Genomic DNA, 23,736 nt, shown 5'->3' on the forward strand with positions numbered 1-23,736 from the left:
TTACACATAAAACTGTACACAAGCGGGGATTTCTAGTTCTTCTCTTCTCGGATTAAATCCTTGCTTTGATTCTTTAGTCCTTAATTTGTGTCAGGACTCCTCTCGTATATATAGTTAACACACGCGTGACTCATCAATCACTCTCGCGATCTCATTTAATTGACTAATTTAATTAACCGATCTGGTCGTAAGTACTGCAGTCTGCGCACGTACGGTCGTTAGTTTTTTTTTTTTTTTTTATTTCTTCGGTATACGCAATGTGTATATTCTCTTCCCACGTAACTTGCGCGTGCCATTAATTAACAGAAATAAATACAACGAGATAACGTAAGAACAAATCGTCACGCTCGTCTCAACAAAGTGTATACAGATATTGACGTCAATATCGTTGCGTCGGATATGTATACGGCTATACATATGTACAAAAGTTACTTTTTTTTTCTTTTTTTTTTTTTCGTAATGACGTTAAAGAACTTCCTCTGATTTTTTCCTCTGTATCTTTTTTTTTATTTCACAAAAGAATCATCTCACGTTTGCTTGAGCATCAGATTCTCGTTCGTCAACACACGCACGTATTTACAATCGTCTCGACAATTTTCTTCATTAAGCAAGATTATCAGGTAATAACAGTAATAACATTAACAACAAGTAAAATAACATACAATACGTTATATCTTCCAAACATTTTGTATATTACGGATTTATAACAGAGAAACAAATCAATTATTACGAATTAAAAAACAAAAGTCTAATCTTACGTATTTGCTTTTTTTATTTGTATATATTTTAATTATAAATTAAACAGACAGTTAAGAAGTAACTGAACAGAACGAGACACAGTTCAGTAAATAAATATAGACATAAATAATCTCTGATAGATGAGCAACACAAAAGGTTGCAAAAGCTACAATTCATTTATTGAACAAAAAACACAGTTTTAACAATAATTACTACCGTATTTCATAGCACACCTTAATTGTTTTAACAATTAATTGTAAAGTAACAGAAAGAAAGAGAGAGAGAGAGAGAGAGAAAAAGAGAGAGAGAGAAAGAGAGAGAGAGAGAGAGAGAGAAATGACGTAAAGTGATGATTGTTAACACTTTGGGAGGAAGCAGCACGTGGAAGAATAACAGACAGTTTAGCCGGATATATACCATACCACCCATCCGATCTAGTGGTCTGCAAATAGTGTTTACGAAGGCGCTGCGCAAACTCTAAAGCCGTTGTGTACATGCTTGCAGTATATCAGACCACGTGCGATTCCAGACAATTCTCACGACATTCGTAAAATAAATTCGTAACATTGCCACTTGTGTGTTCGATAATTCACCGGAGTATTTGCGCCTTTGCCATCGGATGAAAATAAATATCGCACATTTGTTCAGAATCAGTAAACAGAGTTTGGCGTCAGTTGTCGATCGAAAATGCAGATTCGGCACGATCATACGTGCGTGCATATATACGTATGTGTGTATGTGTGTATGTGTGTGTGCGCATTACGGACTATAATAAATGCATTTCTACCTGCTGACCGAGCGCGCGCGCAGATTCGCACGTTTTACGCAGGATTCACCTCACGTGGAAAAATAGTGTCCTACATTGTCGTCGTATATATATATATATATATATATATATATATACGCGTTGATACATCTCGTCGTTTATTTCCCTCCTGGCGCGCCTATCGAACCGCGTTATAAATGATATGAAAGATTAAGAATCTCTATACTCAACCGCGCACGCTCAAGATTAAAACTCTCGGATTCATAGAGTCAAACATCGCGTTTTAACTTCCCGCGTTAATCTTGACCCGATTCGCAACTCCGGATGGATTTGGGAAGAATTATCGGAAACGTTTTCTAGTTTGCTGCGCGTGGGTGTTGCTAAAGAAGAAGTATCGATACACTTCGAACTACGTGACTGGAATAACGGGCGAATCCAAGAGAACACACACACGGTGTTTTATGAATCCGATAGTTTTATCGCGTGTTTGTTCCAGATTTCTGCTTCTCGCGTTCTGTCTACCGAGGATTCGGGAAAGCGAATTGCCTATAGATGATCGAAGTAATTAGTCGTTCCTTTACTTTTGGTTTCGTGGTTTTCGAGAAAACTCCGGCCAGTCACTTTACTCGCGTTTTCCCCGCGGCTAAGTGGGAAAGATCGCGGGACCATCGTAGGAGTTTGTTTGTTCTCTCTCGGCTGACAGGTGATTAATAGCTCTCAGTTCCCGCCTTCTCGCTCTCCTCTTTTTGGGCTGGTGTACTATGTGGTACGGACGAATGAGGTTTCGTTCCCGATATGTTACGTCCCATTAAACCCCGCGAGATTTCACACACAAAAATCGATCGATCCGCGGCCTGGTAATCGATAAAGCGGGAGCATTGTTTCGCGATACAACCGCCAGTACTAATTCGAGGAAGTTATTCAAACGTTCGAAAGGAAGCGTGAGGCGGTAGGAATTGTTTTCTACTATCATTACCTCGCGATACATTACAAAACGAAGTAGAAAAGCGATTCGGAATATTTATTACACGAAGATTAATACGAAGAAATTCTCGGAACGTGTCGTTTTCGCTTTTTGCTACAACTATATGCAGTTTCGTGTTTATAATATACACTTTGAAAATAAGTAATTCCGACGCAATATCGCGCATCATCCGCATTAATATAATTTTTAGAATATCAAGCATACTTTCGAAGAATATTACACGTAATATTCGCCGACGTAAAAACTTCTCTCTTTTGCGGATGAAAAACTTTATTTAAAAAAAAAAAAATAACAAGACGAGTAAAATACTATACGAACATATTTGTTTTTTTTTTTTTTTATACTTGAAAGCGCAAGTTCGAAAACAAAGATATTCTTTCGTTTCTTTTCTCGGAATCGACGACACGTTTCTCTCTTTCCTTATCTCTTTTTTTTTTTTTTTTTTTGTTCTATAATCGCGAATGTTTCAGCAGAGGTGTGACTCGATTTCAATCGCGGTACTATCCCAAAGTCTACGCTACGATACTATTTTTTTTTTTTTATTTTTTTTTATTTACGACTCGTTCGTCGCGCAGATAGCGTGAAAAGGCAGCGATTGTCATCCACGATCATCGTTCGTACGTGGCGGAAAAAATGCGGATTTCGAATTTTGCTTTCCGCAAACTTCTCTTCGCATAATGTCGCCACACGGAGTGTGGTCACCTTAACTCGAACCGCTCGAATGGAAGCGGCAGAGTGTGTTTCTTAATTTTATCTTCTTTGCTATATATAGAAAACGCGCGTTTTCGACTCGCCCAAGCGAGTCATTATCGATCTTACTTGGATCTCACTAGCAAACACACCGCAGACACGGTTATATACATGATTGATGTACACTCTTTTTATCGCCTCGGTAACGATGCAGCTAACGTCGAGCAGCTCGCGCTCGATAAAGTTGGCGTTGTTCCTCAAGAAGACAGCGCGACACTCACACGCTAAACACCGATAAAAAAAATTGCTTGTGATGTCATACACGAGCCGTAAAGCTAAACACTAGAAAGGTATGGAAGCTCCGATCTCTTGGTCCAACGATCTTTCCATCATGTCGATCGATCGGACGACGCATCGGAGACCGCCGAGAGATGATCGGGAGCCGTCCAGCGAGCTCTGAGTGCCGACTGTTCTTCGCGCCGGTCTCCCGAATCGTCTAGCTGCTCGGTTGGGCCAAGTGCGATACACAGGATCCGTGCTGCATCGTTCGAAGGCGGTCCAAATAATCGACGATCGCCGCGGCAACGGATGCGTGTGCGACGGACATCCGCAATGTTGCCAGGACAACGACGGTGTTCTGCATTTGAACACAGGTACCCTGAAACCCTCCGGTGGTCGCAAAATTGGCAAATCGTTCAGCTTCAAAGCCGCTTTTGTTTGGAGCCGCGGTCTGGAGATCAGCGAGTCGCCGGTTGTCATCCGATCAACGCAACTTGCCGGATGCGGAGCGAAATTACCGTCCGCTCGGGATTCCGCACTGATCTGATCGATCGATTCTTCCACTTGAGCAGCGAGTTTCTCACTATGCTTCTCTTTGGTCGAATGAATAGAAATGAATAAGTCGCTTGTCTCAGACGGCTGGTTGGTTTTCGACGAGTCGCGATCACAGATATTCTTCGACGCGAGCGACTTCTCGCGATCGATCGCGTTGCGACACGTGGATCAGGAGGAAAAGTTGGCCTCCGCGGTCGAGCTCGTTGAGACGTCGTCATCGAGAGAGCTCTGCGTGGCGACGGTCACTTTGTTCCCGCTGTCGCATCGAATTGAATTATCTTGACGGGGATGGCGTCTCTTGTAAGGTTCCCAATCCCCAAGACCCCGGCGTCAGTGCGTCACGATCACATCAGGCGCGCTTTTTGTGCTCTCTATGCTAAACGGCCGTCGCTGATCCACCTCGATCACAGCTTCGGCCCGGTATCTCGGATCCGGCGTGGGTTGAGGCTGACGTTTGGTGGGCGTGTTGCCGGAAGACTGTTGCGACGTGCTGGAAGTGTTGTTACTAGAACCATGTCTGGATCCGTACATGGAACTGCCATATCTCTCGCCGGAGCCCACGGTAGGCTGCCGGATTAAATTAGGCGACTGTCGATAAACACCGCTTGAATCCCTGCTGGGTTTCGGGCTCTGGAACCTTTGGTAGGAAGGATAGTCCAGCTGTTCCGGATACTGGACGGTCTGTGACGCAGATATCGGGTAGCTGGACTCGTGCGTGGACCAGCCAGGTGGCGCCGGTATGGGATTGTGTTTCGGACATATGCCCATACTGCCGTCCCGTCCGCGGGACGCTGGACTGCAACCGGAGCACTGGGAGATGCTCTGCGGCTGAGAACCCGGTTGGGACGACTGCGAGCTTGGCTGCGAGGACTGGCCGCTCGGATGCGAACTCTGCTGCGACGTCTGCGAATGTGGCTGATGATGATGATGGTAATGATGATGATGATGAAAATTGGTCCCGTTCTGAGCGCTGGGTGCGCGTACGCCGAAGGTCGTAAAACCGAGCTGCATCGGCGTGTCCGATAATCGAGGCTCAAAAAGGCTCTCTCTGGTCTGACAGCAATTGTCGCGCGTTTCCGGTTCCTCGCTGGACTCCTGCAAACGTTCTTGCGTGGCATTGCTCACGTTGTTGCTCTGGTGAATGTCGGTGATATCGCCCGCGTTGTAAGTCATCTCGAGCACAAGATCCTTCGTGTACTCTTGCGGTATCATAGTGGTAGGTGGCATTAGTTCCTTACTAGGCAGGACTTCCAAACTTGGCGACTCACTGCCGTGATCGCGCAAATCTGTCCTTGAAGTTGAGATCGGACACGACGTCGACTTTCGACCCAGTTCGTCCAAGCGATTCTCCCGAGATTCTCTCTTGTGCGCCTGCAAAAAGGCGAAAGAAACAGGTCGCATGATAAAGGAACAATATTTCTTGATTAATTCTGTAGCACGATGCTATTTCCTGATTGTACTTATTGTTGAAACGGTATAGCATTCAAGAAATCTGCGTGTGTTTTTTTCATCTGTGTTTTTCATCTGTATATATAAATCAAAAGTTTATATGCAGCTCATTTTATCTTGGCTTTATTTCGACGAGTTTATTGCGCAAACAAAAACTAACTGTTTACGTAAGACAGCGATGAAAAAACACACGAGAATAAATAACAACGTTTAAATAATGTATTTTATCACCATGGTTATTTTTATATATTTTATTTTGTATATATTTTACTTGCAAAGAGAGCACGTTTACTTGTTTAAATGTGGAAAATTAATTCTGTCACGTATAAATAAAATACTTTGAAAAATGACAAAGTGAACGTATAGAGAAGAGATTGTAAAACTGAGTATATTAAATAATACGTATATAAAACGGTACATATATAAACTTGCGAAACTTCATTGTATAGTTTCCATGTTTATATTATGAATATCAATGCAATAAACAGCTTTTATATTAATCGCTCCATAAATCAATATTAATCGCTTATAGCGCTCAATTTAATTTGCATATTAATGCAATTATCGTTAAAATAAGCTTAATTCTCTTAAAATCGAAGCAAGATTGCGTTGTTTATAACAAATGTTTAAAATTACTGACAAATTAGATAATAACGTAAATAATAAACCAATAATAAATATTTGTGACTATTTTAATAATAATTAAAAACTCAATAACAAATGCCATAATGTTTCGCGTACACAAACGTAATATATGATTAAAATACCGCTAGATTATCTTGTAATATTGAAACAAATTCAAATGTATGTCGCAACGTGAAATATAGCGGAATAATAATTATTAGAGAAAATGCGATTTTCACTCTGAACAGTTAAAATATGACGTTATCCTTTTACGGTATAATTAAATAAATGAAAGTAATTTTAAATAGCACAATGAAAAATAATTGGCTTAATTTTGTCAGTGAAAAGATTCGAGGCAACTGTTGGATTTAAAACGTTCAGAGCAAATGACTGCGACGGTATGACACCGCGGCAACCTTTTAAAGAGCAGCGAAATGCAAAATTTTCACGATTGTTCGCGAACACGTGAGAAATGTTTCCGCGATAAATATCTTCTCTGTTTCTCACACTGTAATAATAACGGACAATAAAAAGAAATCATCGAAGTAATGTCACGTCACTGAGAAACCTATAAATTCCTGCTGGTTTCACTGAAATATTATACGGAGTCGTAAAAAGCAGTAAAGCTCTTACCGTTGTAACGTACGAAAGAATGCGCGTGTAATTTTCAATAAAACTCTCCAACCACAAGTCTTCATCGTAACACACAATTCTATGTAATTCGAAATACGTATTTATAAAATACGTATTATTACAAAGAAAAAAAATTGCGAACAATTCTTATAAAAATATATATCTTCTGTAAAATATAGCGGGAAATTCTGGTGTGGTATTTCCGCGCGGAGAGATCTCGTTTTTCGATCTCTCTTCGTCTATATTATATTGAAAACTCGAGATATACGGAAGAGCGTTCATCGGAAAAATAAAATTCACTCACCTGGATTATACGATGATCTTCGATGAGCTTTCGCACGCAATTGAAAACGAGGGCAAAGCTCATGCCAAACATAATTAAGCAGAAAACGACGAGGATTATGACGATGTGCTGCGAGTCGATCAACCGTGACTTCTTCGTCTGCAAATAACAAAATTGAGAGCGCATCTTTTATATATTCTAGTCGTTCCCCATCTTCAAATATGTTATTCGAATAGTGATAAATAATGATTTTGATAGAAAATTAAAATTACAAGTTGCGAGTTTATTAAAACAACGTTTTCAAAACAGACAAGAAATGAATTGGAAAGCACAAGACGCAATCTTCTACTCTATGTTGAGACCAATTTTTTGTGCGACGTAGACATGATCTGTCAACAGACAGATGACATTTCGAGATTTGCACAAATTTTCCAAGTTGCGTTCAAGACATCGCGCGACACGACGCGAGACACCTTCTTATCACTGTGTTACCCTCCCCCATTCTTCCCGACATTTACTGTCTACGGAGGCGCTAAATGCCTTCGCGAAATTTCAAGAGAACGTTATATACGTGTTACGCAGGAAGAGGATTTAAGCTCAGAAGAGGAACTTGCGAAACATCGCGGCGCGTAGAATGCACAAAGCAAGGAGGATCGACGCGATCCATCTTCGTCCCTCCCTATCTCTTCGCTCTCCTGTCTCTTGCGTGCCATCCTTTGTCTCCTAGAATGACGACGCCACTGCGGATTTTACTTGTTTGCTTCTTGTTTACTCAAGTGGTTTTGCAGCGCGAATATTGAGAGCGTGAGAGTGAGACGTTGGAATGCGTTCTCTCTTATATCGTATTTATGTGTGTAATGTAAATACACAATATTTGTTAATAACAGTATACATTTAACACAAATAAGGCAATATTTTCTTTTACAACGCAAAAAACTGACTACAAAAAGAAATTATTTCCTAAAAAATCTTTCCACCCAAAAAGAATCATTTTTTTGCACGTGATACGGCACGCTGTACATAGACACTGTGGGTTTTTTCACATTCTTTCAATATTGTTCGTATTTTTCTTTGTTCTTTCTCAGTTTGAATATTTCTATTGCTACCCGCATTGCTGTGTGTATTTGCATTTCGGATTTTCCAAATTTGCACACACATTTTATTGAACCGATTCTCGCATTTCATAAGCATTTCGAACGCATTTCCTTGAAGGATTAAAACAAGCTTCTCCAACATGAGAACTTCGAGCTTTAGCTCAAAGCGTTGCAAATTTGCATACTTACGCAAGTAGTGCTGCAGTTAAATCATCAGATATACCATAGACGGCGAGAACAAGACTCCAGTTAGGTTATAAGACGAGCTGAGATAGCGAACTTTATAATTGTTCGCAGGATTTTCATGCGAACTCAATTGTTCTGAGAAAACACATATAGATGTTCCACCCTTTCCTGAAGGTATCCAATTTCACTCTGCACTAAATCTTCTCTTCGAGTGCCAATTAAATAAATCTTACCTACCCATTAAAAACTTCCAACTAACTGACTAAATATAAATCTCGCTTTAAGAAACATTAGCCTTCTTAAACATTTATATGAATATATATATATGCGTACACTGTGTCCTATAAATTTTATATTAAATCTGTGCGAAGAAACATATTATACATTGTTAATTATTATTGCTTCCGATTTGATTTTTGTTTTCTTTTCTTTGTAAATAATATATGCATGGTGCAAAATTGTTTGTGTGCAATTAAGCAGCCGCACGCCGCAGGTGATCGCGCAGCCTATCTCGCGGTGTCGGTAATCACATATCATATCGGAAGCACGTGACTGCGTGGAAACTTCACACGCGGAAAGTCCTGCGGGTGTATGTATTATATTATGCGACACACAATGTACATGAGTCACGTTATGTATTCAATAGTCACATAGTGCGATAACTAATTTCAACGGACTGGTTCTCTTGTCCGACACCGACGCGGAATAACGTTTGCCAACAATATTGCCACTCGTGCGGGTCCGGGAATGCGACATTAAATTTTGGAGTAATTTATATCGGACGTCACATGTTGTTATCTGCGCTGTCTACACGATAGAATTCGAAGAGGAACGCCGCTTCCTTTTCTCCCTCGTCTTCGCGTATATTTCATCGCGTCTCGGTAGTCGCGCTGTAATTTGCTGGCTTTTATCTCGCACGCGGCTTCTTGGTTGAAGTAATTACGCCTTAAAGTGACGAAAAGTCACGTCCGGTTTAAAGTTAGATTATACTAGTATATATCATGTAATTTACATATGTGCGTGCGAATAAGAATATATAAAAAAAACAGTTGAATCATCACGACTGTGCGGCGTATTTATATTAGGTCTACCGGAAAGTTCTGTCCGTTTTTGGAACAAAACAAAATACAAATTTTTCTTACCGTCAATAAACTTTATTCAATAATATAATTGCCATTGTTATTAATGATTTCTTGCCAGCGTGAGGGCAATTTGTATATCCAATTTTTGAAAAATTAAGAAAAATTTGTATTTTGTTTTATTCCAAAAACGGACGGAACTTTCCGGTAGACCTAATATATCCATCGTATATACTTTATTAGCTGAGAAAGTTCTCTGTACGATTGTGGGACAGTCACGTCGTCGCGTCGCGGGAAACGGCAAATCGCGGCGAACGACAGAGGGAAGCAAGCAACGCGTGACGCGAGCACCCACGAAGCGCTGCACCCGAGAGAATCCACCTGGCGCGCACAAGCAATTACGAGGAACGCGCGCGAGATATTAAGTCTCTTTTTCCCCGCGTACGCGCGCGCTATTATTACGCGCGCATCTCTCTCGGCAGTGGGATTTTTCGGGCGTTATTTCCTAAGTCACTCTCATATCTCGCTCTCCGTACTCTTCATCCTTTTCCCGCTCAAAGGAGAAGTTAAGCCCGTAATGCCACCTTCCCATATGCGAGCGGCACGAGTAAACGGTTGACAGAGAGAGGAACGGGAGAAGAGAGGGATTGCACAAGCGCGCGGATGCTTCCTTCTGCTTCCGCGAGTTCTGAGTGGTTTATTGTTATGCTCATACGCCCAGAATCATTGCACGTTTTCGCGAATGCGTCCTCACTCGCCGTTGTGCACTGCGGAGAGTCCGCCGCAAGTGACACCCCCTTCCCGGCTTCTCCTCCGCACCGGCAGGAAGCTGCGCGATAAATGTCGCGGGCCGGGATTTAGGTGCTTCTTTTGGTCTCGCCGTGTAATTGCGCGAGTAGTATTAAGATAATTAACGAGGAATGTGCGAGAACGCTTCTAGTTCGCGAAGCGCTCCGAGTAATGAAATTTTGCACAGCGGCTTTCTTAATTATCTTACTCGATGGTTTTGCTCGTTTGTTGCATGCAAACATTTGTATTCGGAATAATGTAAAGTTCTAATTAATTTCGATAAAGCAAAAACTTTTTACGAGATTGATGTGGTTGAGAAAAAATTGTGGTGTTGGTTTTATAAAAATACGAAAGTAATTTATTACGTTATTCTGTCTTATTTGAGAAAAAAAATGTTGACAAGAATGATTCATCATACTATAATCATGATTCGCCAAACGCTCGCAAAACACGTTTAATTTTTAGCTTTTTGCTTTTGTTTCGATATTGGCTATCGTTTGCGAATGACTGGATTTATGACGATTGATCGACAGATCGTGATCTGAGTTTAGGAGCGTCTCGAAATATATATTTTACCTCTCACCATCACGATCTTCAATCTGCCAAATAGTTCGTGTAATACATTGTTATTGCGATTGTCAATGTTTCTAATTTTCCAAAAGTAAGTTCGACGTAATGTCGGTTCATTCTTAGAAATTTCCGTGTGATCGCACTCTTCACGTTGTTAATACGAAAGCGAAAAATGTGCCGAACCTATCTACGTAAAGTGACTTACATCGATTTGTTCGGCGAATAGCGCATGTTTTCATGTGATGGGAAATTACTGTATTATTCTCCAGCAAGAGAAATATATTCTTGTCTTTCGTCTGTGAACAATAGCTGCGTATTGTACAAGCTGTCGGGGAAATGAACAAGGTTATTCTAAATATTTCCGCTATTTACGGCATCGCATTCGATATCAGTAAATGCCCAAATTTATTCCGACATTCTGTGAATACCCGATGGATGTTACGTTAAATCATCGAATACGAATTGAGGTAGAGATAACTCACGTGTGAAATACCTCATTTGTGCAAAATAATTATGCATCTCATTTGTCAATTGTCATGTTTTAAATTAAAAAAAAAAAGAGAAGAAAAAAAGATCGCAATCGCGCTTTTTTGTTAAAATTATAAAAAGAATAAATTCAAAAAGTTTTTAGACCTCGTGAAGAGATCGATTAAAATAGAAAAGGGCGAATACGAGGCGAAAAACACAGGACGTTAGTGCGAATCAACAAAATTTATTCAATGCCAAACGTTTCGATCACAAATTTCGATCTTCATCGGTGGCAACAACGTAACATTAAAAAATTAGGTTGTATATCAGCACATTTTGTTACAGTTGATTGAGACGAGCAAGAGCTGATTTAGTACTTTAGTTATAAAAAGAATAAATTGCGCAAAATAATGTATCGCAAATTAAATTATACATCAAGAGATTGTTCGAACTAACAATTTTTAAAGTAAAAACGAAAGCATAAATTATTGATTTTTCTTTTTGTCTTTTGTTTTAAGGTTTTATTTTTTTTTTTTAAGTGTTGAAAAATAATACACATTTTACGATACGAAGCAAAACAGGCTTTGTTATGCAATCTACAAAGTAAAGTGATCATCCGATGGAACAATGCGCAGGGGCACACTATCTCGTCACACGATCTTCGTGCGATAGAAGCCGTGTTCAAATTAGATTTAACCGTGTTTAAGTTGATAGAGGCGTGCCATTCATTAAAGATGATTTCACAACGGCTCGGAACGCGTCGCCAACAATGTTTAACGTCAACAACACATGTCGCACATTCTCACACGCAACGCTCGTGTGTGTGTCCGAAGGAGAGACATCGAGAACTCTAAGTTTCTTCTGCGTGTGATATCGGGCTGCCTCTATCGGAATCTATATAGACACAGTCTAACTAGAAACGGCGTCTCCGCGTCTCCGAACGCAAATCCCTGACTACGCGCGCGCGGCGTATCCCGTTTCCTCACTGCGTTTGCAGTGTCCGCGTTTCTTTTCAAGTGACAAGCAGTTTCCGGAAATGTAGGGTTACGCTTGGCAAAATTTATGTTTTCTCTCATCCGCGTTTATTTCCTTCCACCAGCGCGTAAAGATAGTTTTACGAGATTCAATGTTTTTCATGCCCGGAGTTTGTGCTTCAAGCAGCGCGAACGAAAACGTCTGTTTTACGCGAGATTGTCACGTCAGAGACAGTGCGGAACGAATTAATATCCGTAACACACAAAAAGCGGAGATGTCCAATTAATGTCAATCGCGCGTCGACATCGTAAAGTTTTTTTACATGTACGATAATATTTTGATGCGAAAAACTATTGTCATCGCGCGCGTCACGTCTCCTCCGAACTTTTCGTTTACTTCGCGCATCGAACGATCGCGAATGAAAGAATGTAAAAGATCGCAGACACGAGACGCGTATCGATCTTCAAGTTTTTACTCACGCAAAAGCTCGACGAATCGTATTATTCTTCCCGGAAGAACGAGAGTCGCTTTCTTCCGTGCGATTTTACGTATCGCGTCTTTGCGCGCGATCGTTTCCCTCTTCCAACGTTATTCGAAATGTTTTCAAATCGAATTGCGACGCGATTTGTGCATGGCCGCGCTCTCTCCTGGATGGTTGAAAATCGGAATAAGCGGTAAAAAAAAAAAAGGAAAAAACTATAATGGTAATCCCAGCGGAAAGTTTTCCGCAAGGCGGAAATAATTAGTCGCCACCGGAACCGCCGGGAAAAAGATTCGAGAACCTCTCATTAGCGAGAGGGAAGAAGCCCCGTGTACGCGTGAGCACTTTGTTGCCGTTCCAATGCACCTTCTGTGTTTATTCTTCCCTCACCCCTCTCGTTCGATAAGCACAAGCTCGCTCAAAAGGACTGCTCATTACGGAACATTTCCTTCAGTCTACTTATTGTTAAAACACGTTTCGAACGAATGAATGTTCCGCGCGAACAACAAAAATTGAACATCGTTCAAGAGAAATCTCTTGATGGATAAAAAAAAAACAAAAAAAAGAAAAAAACTATTCACGATTCATTTGAAACATAAAAGCGTTATAAATTGCTTTACTTTTTTTTTTTCCCCCATTTGTGGCGAGAGTAAAACTATAATCTCAAATAAAAGAAGTAAATATAAATATGAAAAAAAAAAAAATAAAACTAAATGACGCGATATTAAAAGTATTTCCGTAGTTCCGTGTTTATCATTACCGACGTCTCTCAACGCAAACGTTTATGAAACTTTTGCATAAAGTTTCTCTGCAGTCGTATATATGCTATATATGTGTCCAAACATATGACGTCTTCCTTCCTCGCTCTGACGTCGGTCGTTGTATATTTTTGAGACGCTGAAAAATGATCACCCTGTCCGAGCTCTCTCTCGTATCATTTTTCTCACCGACGCACAGTTTTCCTTCTACAATTTACGCTGCGCTCGCAGCCTGTGCGCCGCTACGCTTGCAGCTATTACGATGCCGCCGCGTGATAAAGGGAACGGATCTTCCTTCCACTATACATCGGAATAAAATTGGATGGAAGTCGTGCTTTCTCGTGTGCGGGCGCGCAGGGGCGATTTTGTCGCGCACGTTTTCGTCCGCACGAGCAATTTCGTGGTCGAATTCTCTCGCGTGGACGACAGCGTTATCGTGACGCTCGCTCTTTCCTTGGTTTATTGCAGTCCACTGGGTATTACACTCGCTACCAGTTTCATTTATCGAAAGGTCTCAAACAAATCTTTGACATTTCGCAATCTACAAATTAATTAATTAATTTTTGATTATTTCAAATATATTTCGTTGTTTTTGTGTATTGCTTTAATTATAATTTTTTTTTTCAAATATATTTGATTGAAAACCAACTTAAAACTTTTCATTTTGCGTCAGCTGTGACGTAAAATAATTTTTTTTATTGTAAAAACTTGTGCTTAGCTTAATGTATAGAGCTCTTATATTTCTTCGAGAGTTAGCCCCACGTACATAATTCTCAAGCTACTCTTTGAAAGATTCAAGAAGGCGCCGAACAGATATAAAGTTGGATTCATTTTGCACGCAGTCTCCGGCTGACTCAGATCGCGGCTAGAAAAAGCGCAAGACTTCGATTCTCGATAGTCGAGTAGCCGCCTCACAGACAGCGGCTGAAATATTGCATTATTCGACGATTGAACATCGCGTGGCGCTTTACGTGCAGATAATACGATGTAAGAGAGCTACGGAAAATAAATAAATAAAAATACAAATCTCGGACTTCTGTGCGGATGAATATTACACCAAGGTTCTCACGAAAAAAATATTCTCTTGCAAAAATTCAACAGGCGGATATCATGTTTGGCTCTTTTAAGGTGCGTGAAATGCCGGAAGTATAATATTAGAGAGAAATATGAAATACACACGCAACACGTGAAAAGAAAAAATAAAATGAAAATTCTGTGATATTCTAAAATAAAATGTACTTTATTTACTGTGCACAAGTATATTTTATGTTCAAGTAAATCATGTCACATTTTCGCCGCCTAGACGCGTATCCATTCCACGCTGAGAACCCATACGCTATATATTATAATAATAGAATATAAAAATGTGTAACTGGCTATGCGTATGAGAGAGTGCCGATAGGTAGCGCGAAACTCGCGGATGTGAACGCACAAGGGATGGCACATTTTTGTGACTATTACACCTTTTAATTTAATTAATCAGCGTTATATGTTCGCGGCTGAATTAAATTATAGAACGATAGCGTGTGTGTAAAGCTGAAATGCAAGAATCGACTATTAATTTTATCGCTCAGTCTCCGCGCTATCCGATTTACGGGGAGCTCGGAAAATTTCATATCACCCGAATTGTAGAAATATATAGCATTATTAAATGCATATTGCAATTGCGCGTAATTATACCGCGAGCGAAGTAATAGTCACAGTCGTTGCATATAGTATTCATTACATTTAGCTTGCGGAATAATTTACAAGCTATATGTGTATTCCGAAGTTACATCGAATATAAATGTCTTTTCTCGGAAGACGGAGCGCGTCGCGCGATGTAATTACTCGGAAAGAGGAATCGCTTTCCTTTTAACGAGAAACTTTATTTGTAAACTCGAGCCCAACGCGATCTTTAATCCAACGATGAATGTCATTTCCCTAATATCTAATTACAACCGACTGCCAAATCACTTCAGTTTGAACGTTAGGTAATAAATTATCTCGCGTCATTATGTATGCGAGAGAGAAAATCGGATAAAAAAAATTTTGTTTTATAAAAATACGACTGTGAAAGTCCACGGTGCAACAAATCTCCAACTATTTGTTTTTGATGCCGGCATTACGGTAATCCTGAAACGAAACTGCGCCCGTTAGCGGAGAAATCGGAATTGCCACGAAGAAGCGAAATTTAATTCCGAGCTGTTTCAGCGAACGCTGATCCTTTTTCGAGCGTTTCCACAAAGACGCGCTCATTTACCTACAACGCGGAGGCGAAAGCGAATAATGACGCGGATTTACGTGATGTCGAATTCTTTTTTATATAAAGGGATTTGACTTTTTTTTACTGCACTTAACAAAAATTCAAATAATAAACCATAATTATGATTATTATCTACATATCTATATTAGATATGAAATTAGAGTAAATGAACTTGCAATAAATATAATAATCTTTTTTTTCTATCTATTTAATTGAAAGTACACGCATGTGCGTTATTTCTCTTTCCTAAACAAAAAAGTTGTGGAAAAAAAACTATAGTTTTCGAAACAAAATCTTATATTTGTCATGTCACTGTCGCGGATCAAATTTAACAAGAGATCAAGAAAATCTCACCGCATGCGACGATGTTTCGATAATTAATCGCCGCCGAATTAATTCGATATGATGCGTTGTTTGTCATCGAGTGTTATTCGATGGGGATGATACATTGAGCGGACGTGTCGTTCGAGTAAACTCAGTAAACAATTACCTCTTCATCGCTCGTGCGATAAATTCGCCACTACGTTGCCACTGACAAGTGAGTGAGAACGTTTATTTCAGGAACGAAACGACCAAGTATTGTCTGTGTATAATTGTCGTTGATCGTTTAGTTACATTCGCTTGCGCGAATTGAAGTTTCACCGTTCGTAATTGTTACTATAAAATTGTTGTGTTTTTGCTATTAATTTGTTTTTTCATGTTACAATTAAATCATCTCGCGGTTTTTGCTCGCTGAGTCGTGAAAATCAAAATACATCGCGAAATAATAACATTTACACGACGAACATTTGCAGCGGACACATATATATGTATATACGTACGTATGAAAAAAAATTAAAGTGTTTAACGAGAAAACAAGTGTGCAAAATTGCCAACAGATTTCGGCAAGCAATTGATGTCTTTTTTTTTTAACAAATATTTTTTCAGATAATACTAAAAATAATAAAATCACTGTATCCAAATATTGCTCGAAACAAATTTACTTTTCACTCAAAAGTATGAGAACAAAACTAAATAGTATACGACAAGCTTTAGAAGGCAATAACTGTTCAATTTGTCAGAGAGAAAAAGTGAAAGAAAGAGAGAGAGAGAGAGAGAAAGAGATATTGTTTTCAACGGTAATGGACAGTGATAGATTTTCTATCCACATATAACGTACTTTTTTTAAATTTGATAACCGATTTACAAAATGTTTTTTATTTCTGCAATTTATGAAACAATACATATATGAACTGAATAAGTTTATCGATATTCTGACTTACGCAAATGTATACTACCGCACATACTACTTTTGACATTGGACAATGTGCTCTTTGTTATTAGCAATAGCGCAATATATATATGTTTCAATATATATATAATTATATTTCAACATAAACATTCTAAAGCGCGCAAATTAACACAATCGTTAAATTTGTCTCTTTCACGCGCTTTCGGCGCGACTTAATTTTTGCGCTTGGATCTGGAAACGATCGGAATAAAATAAAGCGGCAAAACATCGACGGAATCGCGCCTGGCAATATCAGAAGCATTATATTCGCCGTTAGATTAATATCCCGTCGGTGGCATCGTACCGTCGTTTCGCCAGTGCCTTGTTCTGGTAGTCTGCCAAAAGCGCGTAGTATTGTATGTCCCGGAACCGGAAACACCCACCCGTATAACCGTCCGGAGCTCACGTCCGAATATCACGTGGCGGGGGGGAGAGTAGAGGAAGGGCTGCCCTTGGAATTGCGCAATCTCGAGATCGGCGTGGCTCTCTCTCTCTCCTTCTCTCTTTTTCTCTCGCGCAACCTCCGACTGCGAGGAAGCCGCGCCCTTTGCAAAACTTTGCTCGAATAAATTAATTAGCCCCGATGTTACAGGCAGGCAAGGGAGACGAGAGAGAGAAAGCGAAAGAGAAACGAGTGGGAAACGGGACATTTTGCGGGGTTGAAGACCGATTAAGTCGCGGAGACAACTCTTGTGGGAGTTGCGCATCCCCGGGATTCGTGGTTTGGCGCTAACAAATAAGAGACCCGGTGCTAAATCTCGGGAGACGACTGTACCGTTTTCACGGAGCTGTTTAATGCCAGATTCTATGCGCGAAATTACGCATACATATTTGATACTAATCTCCATTATTATTTTCAAGATAAATATTCAACCACAAAATGGTACAAAACATTTTAAGATACTTTTATATATATTTTAATAAAGATTTGTTTAAAAATCTCAAGAAAACAATAAGTAGATTCAAAGATTTCATTAGATTCAAAGCAATAAAATTACCGTTGAACCAAATCCTCACGTAACAAACATCTCGCAGTTTTTTTTCTTTCTTTTAGAAAACGCGAAAGGCACAATATAAATATAACTGTTTTTTCGAATAATTACATCTCGTCAATTGTGTCTTACCACGAGGTTTCATATTTTGAATAATCGAGCTAGACGTAGTGAGCTTTCCGAAAGCTTTGGATAATCTGAGCTAAAAGACAAAGTTCTCGAGACAAGGTACTCTTAACGTTTAATCGTAGAGATCACATGAACTGCTCACCATAAACAGAGACCGCCATTTGCACTCGAAAGACAATCATACTCTCCACGGTGTCTCCTCGCGAACTATCTTGAGAAAAGATTGATTCAGAAAGATCTCTTTCTTTACGTAACAGTTTCACTTTCTTACGTTCGCGCGCATTAAATGTATAAAACAATAAATCTTCTTCTCTACCACCGACAATTTATTTATTTTTGTTTTTTAAAAACAAGAAAAAAACAGCAATTAACAACGTCAAAAGTAAGAAATAAAATTAAAGAAACATTTACAATAAATATTTAAAAATACGATATTTTATAAAATGGCGCAGAGAAAGGAAAGATGAAATTGCGCAACACACGACGACACAAGAGCGGCCTATGAAACGGCCTGATTTTGTTCGTAATTAGAAGAAGCAAATTGCTCTTCCGAGATTACGCGTTTTGAGAGAGGCCTTGTTCTCCCCGGACCAGTTTATATCAAAGACAGAGAGAGAGAGAGAGAGAGAGAGGCAGGACGCTCGTAAAACTTTTTTCCTCGAATAAATTAATTAACCGGTAAGATCAGAAGCAAGTAAAGTGGAAGCTCGGAAGGCAATTAAGATGCGACGTATCGTTTTCGCTGCACTGCAATATTGGACGCACTTTCGTGGCAACAAGACGTAGGCAGCATGCGCGCGAACGCTGCTTTTGTTTAACTAACGGGAAATGTTACCATAATACAGCAAATAGAAACGCCAGTCGGAGCTGCAAGTAACTCTCGTACATATAACCACGTGCATACGTACACAAACCCCTTTCTCCCGTTTGTGTGTGTTGTCTCCCGACAGTAATAATTTTCACATTATTAATAGACTTTTCTCTGAAAATTTATTCTTTGTCATGCTTATGTTAATATGATTCTCAGTGCTTTCTTAACTCTTAATCCGAGTTGTCAGAAACGTCGTAAGTTATCTTTATTATAACTCGCAATCTAAATTTATCCCGTCTCATTTTGCAAGCCTGTGCCGTGCTGCTCGGGCGCGATTTAACTTTCGTAGTTCGTAGTTTATGAGAAAGTGAGAATCTGCGAAACACGTAGTGGAAACTTGCGAGAGGCGAGAGAACGAAAATGGAGAGGTAGGGGACAGATGCGCGCGGGACAGTATGCACGGGGAAGGATGCGAGAGAGAGCGGTGTGGACGCAACGGAAATGGTCCAAATCCGGGAATTGGATAGCGCGCTTCGCGCCGGATCGTCGAACGGACAGTATTGATTCAGATTTCGACAAAGCTAAAACTCACGTTGCACTTCGCGTCGTCTTCGTCCCACCTAAAGCGGCAGTTCACCTTTCCGTTGCACTCCAATTCCGCGGCGATGCAAGTCGCGTCCTCGCAGTCATACTCGTCCTCTTTGCAGGCTGGAAAAAAAGAAAAGAGAAATGCGCTGTGTCGCACATATTGAAATACTCTTTATCGAATCTCAATAAAAAGATATCGTAACTGTATTACGTGTGTAAGTATATTGTGAATAAAATAAATACACGCTACTTTCTATATATCTTTTCTTCTACCTGCGCGTATTTTTGATCGCAATCAATTCTACGATCACTTATATACAAAAAAATATTAGGTCTACCGGAAAGTTCTGTCCGTTTTTGGAATAAAACAAAATACAAATTTTTCGGAATTTTTCAAAAATGGGATATACAAATTCCCCTCACGCTGGCAAGAAATCATTAATAATAATGGCAATTATATTATTGAATAAAGTTTATTGACGGTAAGAAAAATTTGTATTTTGTTTTATTCCAAAAACGGACAGAGAACTTTCCGGTAGACTTAATATAAAAAATAACATCGCAATAATAATCGTTGAGCTTTTATCATGTTATTATGTACGATAAAAAATTCCCAGCAAATTTATAACAAGCTTAACGTCACTTCAACCAAAACGTTCGCTTCCGCGAAGTAACCGCGATGGTCGATTACTTAATTCGCACGGGAAAATTTGTAACCCTAAAGTCTTATTCTTCGACGATGGTACGGATAAAGGAATTGCTGAACACACTTAGACTGTATAGTTCCCTGCAAGATATTAGTTCCGCGTTGGTGGTGCGGCAGGTGCGGAAAGCCAGGAATTCTTCTCGTTCCACACTAGAACCCCCGTGCGAATTCCGCACACGTAACTGCGATTCTGCGGGCCGCCTCATTTAACATTCAAGACAAGGTGCGCGACCATTAATTTGAAATTTGATTCCTTTACCCAATGATTATTATCCTTGACGTGTTTCGCCAGACTTAAAAGGCTAAACTAAATGATTGTACGTGCGCGATGACAAAGTGAAACGCAAAAGTTGTAAGTGTCTTTGTATCTCGCAATAATCTAATTTCGCTCGTCTTTCCAGAGAATCGTCCGTTGGCCGCATTTATAAAAAACAAAATCCGAATATATTTTACACAGACTCGCGCGTGCACAACAAAATAATAAAATTCTGTTGAAACATGTAAAACAAGTCAATATTTTTTTTTCGTATTACTCTACTGTGTTATGTATTGTTTTATAAAAAAAAAAAAACAACTTGTTATTAAATAACATCATTCATGTAGCGTAACAGAATTACTACATTGTTCAAAAGTGTTGGCAATCTACGAAGATGAACAAATAGTTCTGCTTGTACTAACTCGCAAACAAACGTTTGGTAGAGGGTTGAATTTCCGGCTGTGCAATTCGCGAGATTAAAATCCCACAGAATAAATGGGACACACCGGTGGAAAAATTTTATGGAATTGTGTAGTAGATATTTTTAGAGTAACATATGGATAATTTCGATCTAGTTAGCTCATCCGCACAACAATAGTTCAACTATAGAGTTCGAATTGCCAAAGCTGATCTGTTATTATATACATGTTATTATGTTACAAATTCAATATTGTGATTGCAAAGCATATATTGCAAAAAAAAAGTTCTACATTGTGTACATTGTATAATTGCGTAAGAGGTTCTAGTATTGTAATATTTACTTAAAAAAACTTTACTCAGTCGCGTTTATCCTTTTGTAAAGTGTTGGTCGGGTCTGCTTGTGCGACATTCTTGATCAGCACTGTGCGACGTACATTACCAAAGTAATTTAAATGCATTTGAGAAGGACCTAATACAAGGTCAAAAGCGTTAATGTTACTAAGTTTCAATAAACTGATTTAAATATTCACACATCAACAACAGCGTTTTGCTTCAATGGTCAGAATACATTTGTTTATTAAAAAAACTTTATTTGAAAAAACCTGAAATGTGTTTCTAGCTAAAAAACATGGGTTTTTTTTGTTTTTTATTTTTGCTTGTATTTCTTTTGTATGTTTGTATTCCTTTTGAGTGTAAAGTTTTTACTTTGAATGGCAGTATATATGCGTGATATTTTCTGTATAGAATAGAATTATTATTCTTTGTATAGAAAATATGAGAGTTATATTGCCATTCAGAGACAAGCTTTGTATTCAAAAGGAATATAAACAACAAATACTGCTAGAATATAGCGAAATAATTTGTTATTCAACAATAAATTTTAGTGGTACCTTAATTTAATGCGTGTTTTACGTGAATGCTATTGCAAATGGTCGCGCGAGTTTTAACGACAGTTTCGATTCGTGCGCCCGGTCGAGCTTGGCAATTGCGAAAACGCACTTACTTGAAGATATACGTAGTCATTATTGTGTTTGTAAAGAAACTCACATTTCTCGCCGCTTTCCTTGTCCCTGAAAGCGGTCATTACTGCTTCAAAGGTGCTGTTTATAGCTTTCGGCTCCACGTAGAACCTCAAGTGAGCGATATTGCTGGGAACGACGATGGTATCGGCGATGCTGCCGCAAAAAAGTCTCTCGTGAGAAAGCATGTCCGTGCGTTCCCTGAATACGTCCACGAAGTTGACGTCGCACTCGTTTGGTAACTTCAGTTTGAAATTGCCCTCGAACGTCAATTGAATCTGAAAATTGTCCACACGTTCTCACTTTTCTAACTGCATAGACTTCGCCATCTTTGAATGGCCGAGATCGAGAAAACAGATCGACAATTCAAAAAAGAATTCCACTACGTAATTATTTTCGTCGAGAAAAGCGCAAAACAAACGGCCGTAAATTGTGTGTCTTCGAGAAAAAACGGTATCGAAAATGAGCACTCTACAGAGAAGCGTACATGCGCAGAATTCACACGCGAAGAATTCTCAAACGTGCGCGAATATAGCGGCCTCGATCGCGGAATTTAGGGCTGAAAATTCTCCAGGAAAAACGTCGCAATTCCGTATAAAAAAGAAAAGAAATAGCGAAAATGTAGCTGCAATCTCGCGAATCGCGCGTCGGGAAGTAACTTTTCTATATAATTTTCTGACGACGATATAGAAACTTGAGAAATATTAACTTCGTTAAGCAACTTCAATAATGAAGTTTTCGAGAAGGCAAGAGACTTCCTTTCCAAAGTCAAAACGGACGACCTGTTATCAACTGCCAATGTAAATTTTGTAACGTAGATTTCGAAGTATTCGGTGCAAAAACCGAACCGCTTTGTCGATTCCGCGCTCTACGGCAAAGAGGTATATTGTAAATCATTCAGAAACACCGTTACTTTGAGAGAAACGCCCGTTTGGAATCACGTTGCTGCAGGCCAATAACAAACATTCGTATCGATTGAATATCCGTAGGAAAAGTGTACCGAGATCAAACAAGAACTGCGACGTGTTACACAAAAGCAAAGAAATATTGCTAGTAGCGCCTTTGTACTGTCTAACAAAAGTATCGAAATAAAGCTTTGATAAAAATATGTGTAAAATATTCAAAATATGTAATAAAGAGAGTCTACTGCTACTACTATTATTATTATTATTATTTATAATATGTTAGAACGCATATTTCAATTTTTGTTTTAATCTAATGGTACTAAAAAAAGAAAATGTATATATGTATAAATTTATGTATTCATATAACTTACCTTCCATTTTTCCTGAACTCGAATGACCCACATGCAATCTAAAGGCATTCCCTCTTTCTCGGCTAGATCTTTCTTATCCTTGACGTCGTCGCTGTGAATTATCGCTTGCATACCCGTCACGTTAACTATGCACGGTTCGGGTTCCGGTGGCACGCCCGCTGTGAATCATACCTATTACAGTTCTACACTTTTCCTCGCACGTTATTATTTATATTTTATATTTACACAATATTGCATTTGTATTTTTAACAACAGAAATTAATCAATACCGATTTAATAAACAAAGTCTAATATTTATTATTACTTTTCGCGCATCCCTCACACACGCAACAATGAAATATATATTGAAAAATTGTTGTTTGTTTTTACAAAGCATTATTTAACGGTGCGTTATATAAAAATAAATACATTCGAGTGAAAGATAAACAGAGCAAAACTTTCGGTTTTTATTTCGCATTTCCGCGTCCAAGTTTTCTCCGAGTTATAACACTCGGACGGATTTGGCGTACCGCTCGTTCATAAATAATGAATGAGAAATACGCTTCCCTCCACGCTGAGGTACGCAACTACGGCGCGATTCCCAGACTGTGTTGTGCGCAAGGTAGTTACGCGCGAGCAAGTA

General features: G+C 39.3%; 1 protein-coding gene across 1 annotated transcript in view; it reads right to left on the reverse strand.

Annotated features, from left to right (window-relative positions):
* Nucleotides 1-1,631: 1,631 nt before the first annotated feature.
* LOC109855858 overlaps nt 1,632-23,736 on the reverse strand; it is a 109,590-nt gene continuing 87,485 nt past the window's right edge. Inside the window, exons 5-9 of the mRNA XM_020430521.1 lie at nt 23,115-23,272; nt 21,867-22,116; nt 19,442-19,557; nt 7,024-7,161; nt 1,632-5,384 (exon numbers count right to left, since the gene is read on the reverse strand). Of these exons, the coding sequence (XP_020286110.1) occupies nt 4,344-5,384; nt 7,024-7,161; nt 19,442-19,557; nt 21,867-22,116; nt 23,115-23,272 (1,703 nt within the window). The 3' untranslated portion in view covers nt 1,632-4,343. The remainder of the gene's footprint in view (nt 5,385-7,023; nt 7,162-19,441; nt 19,558-21,866; nt 22,117-23,114; nt 23,273-23,736) is intronic.

This window comes from Pseudomyrmex gracilis, unplaced genomic scaffold, assembly GCF_002006095.1.
Source record: "Pseudomyrmex gracilis isolate BER0280 unplaced genomic scaffold, ASM200609v1 scaffold_100, whole genome shotgun sequence".
In the NCBI taxonomy this organism is placed as follows: Eukaryota; Metazoa; Arthropoda; class Insecta; order Hymenoptera; family Formicidae; genus Pseudomyrmex; species Pseudomyrmex gracilis.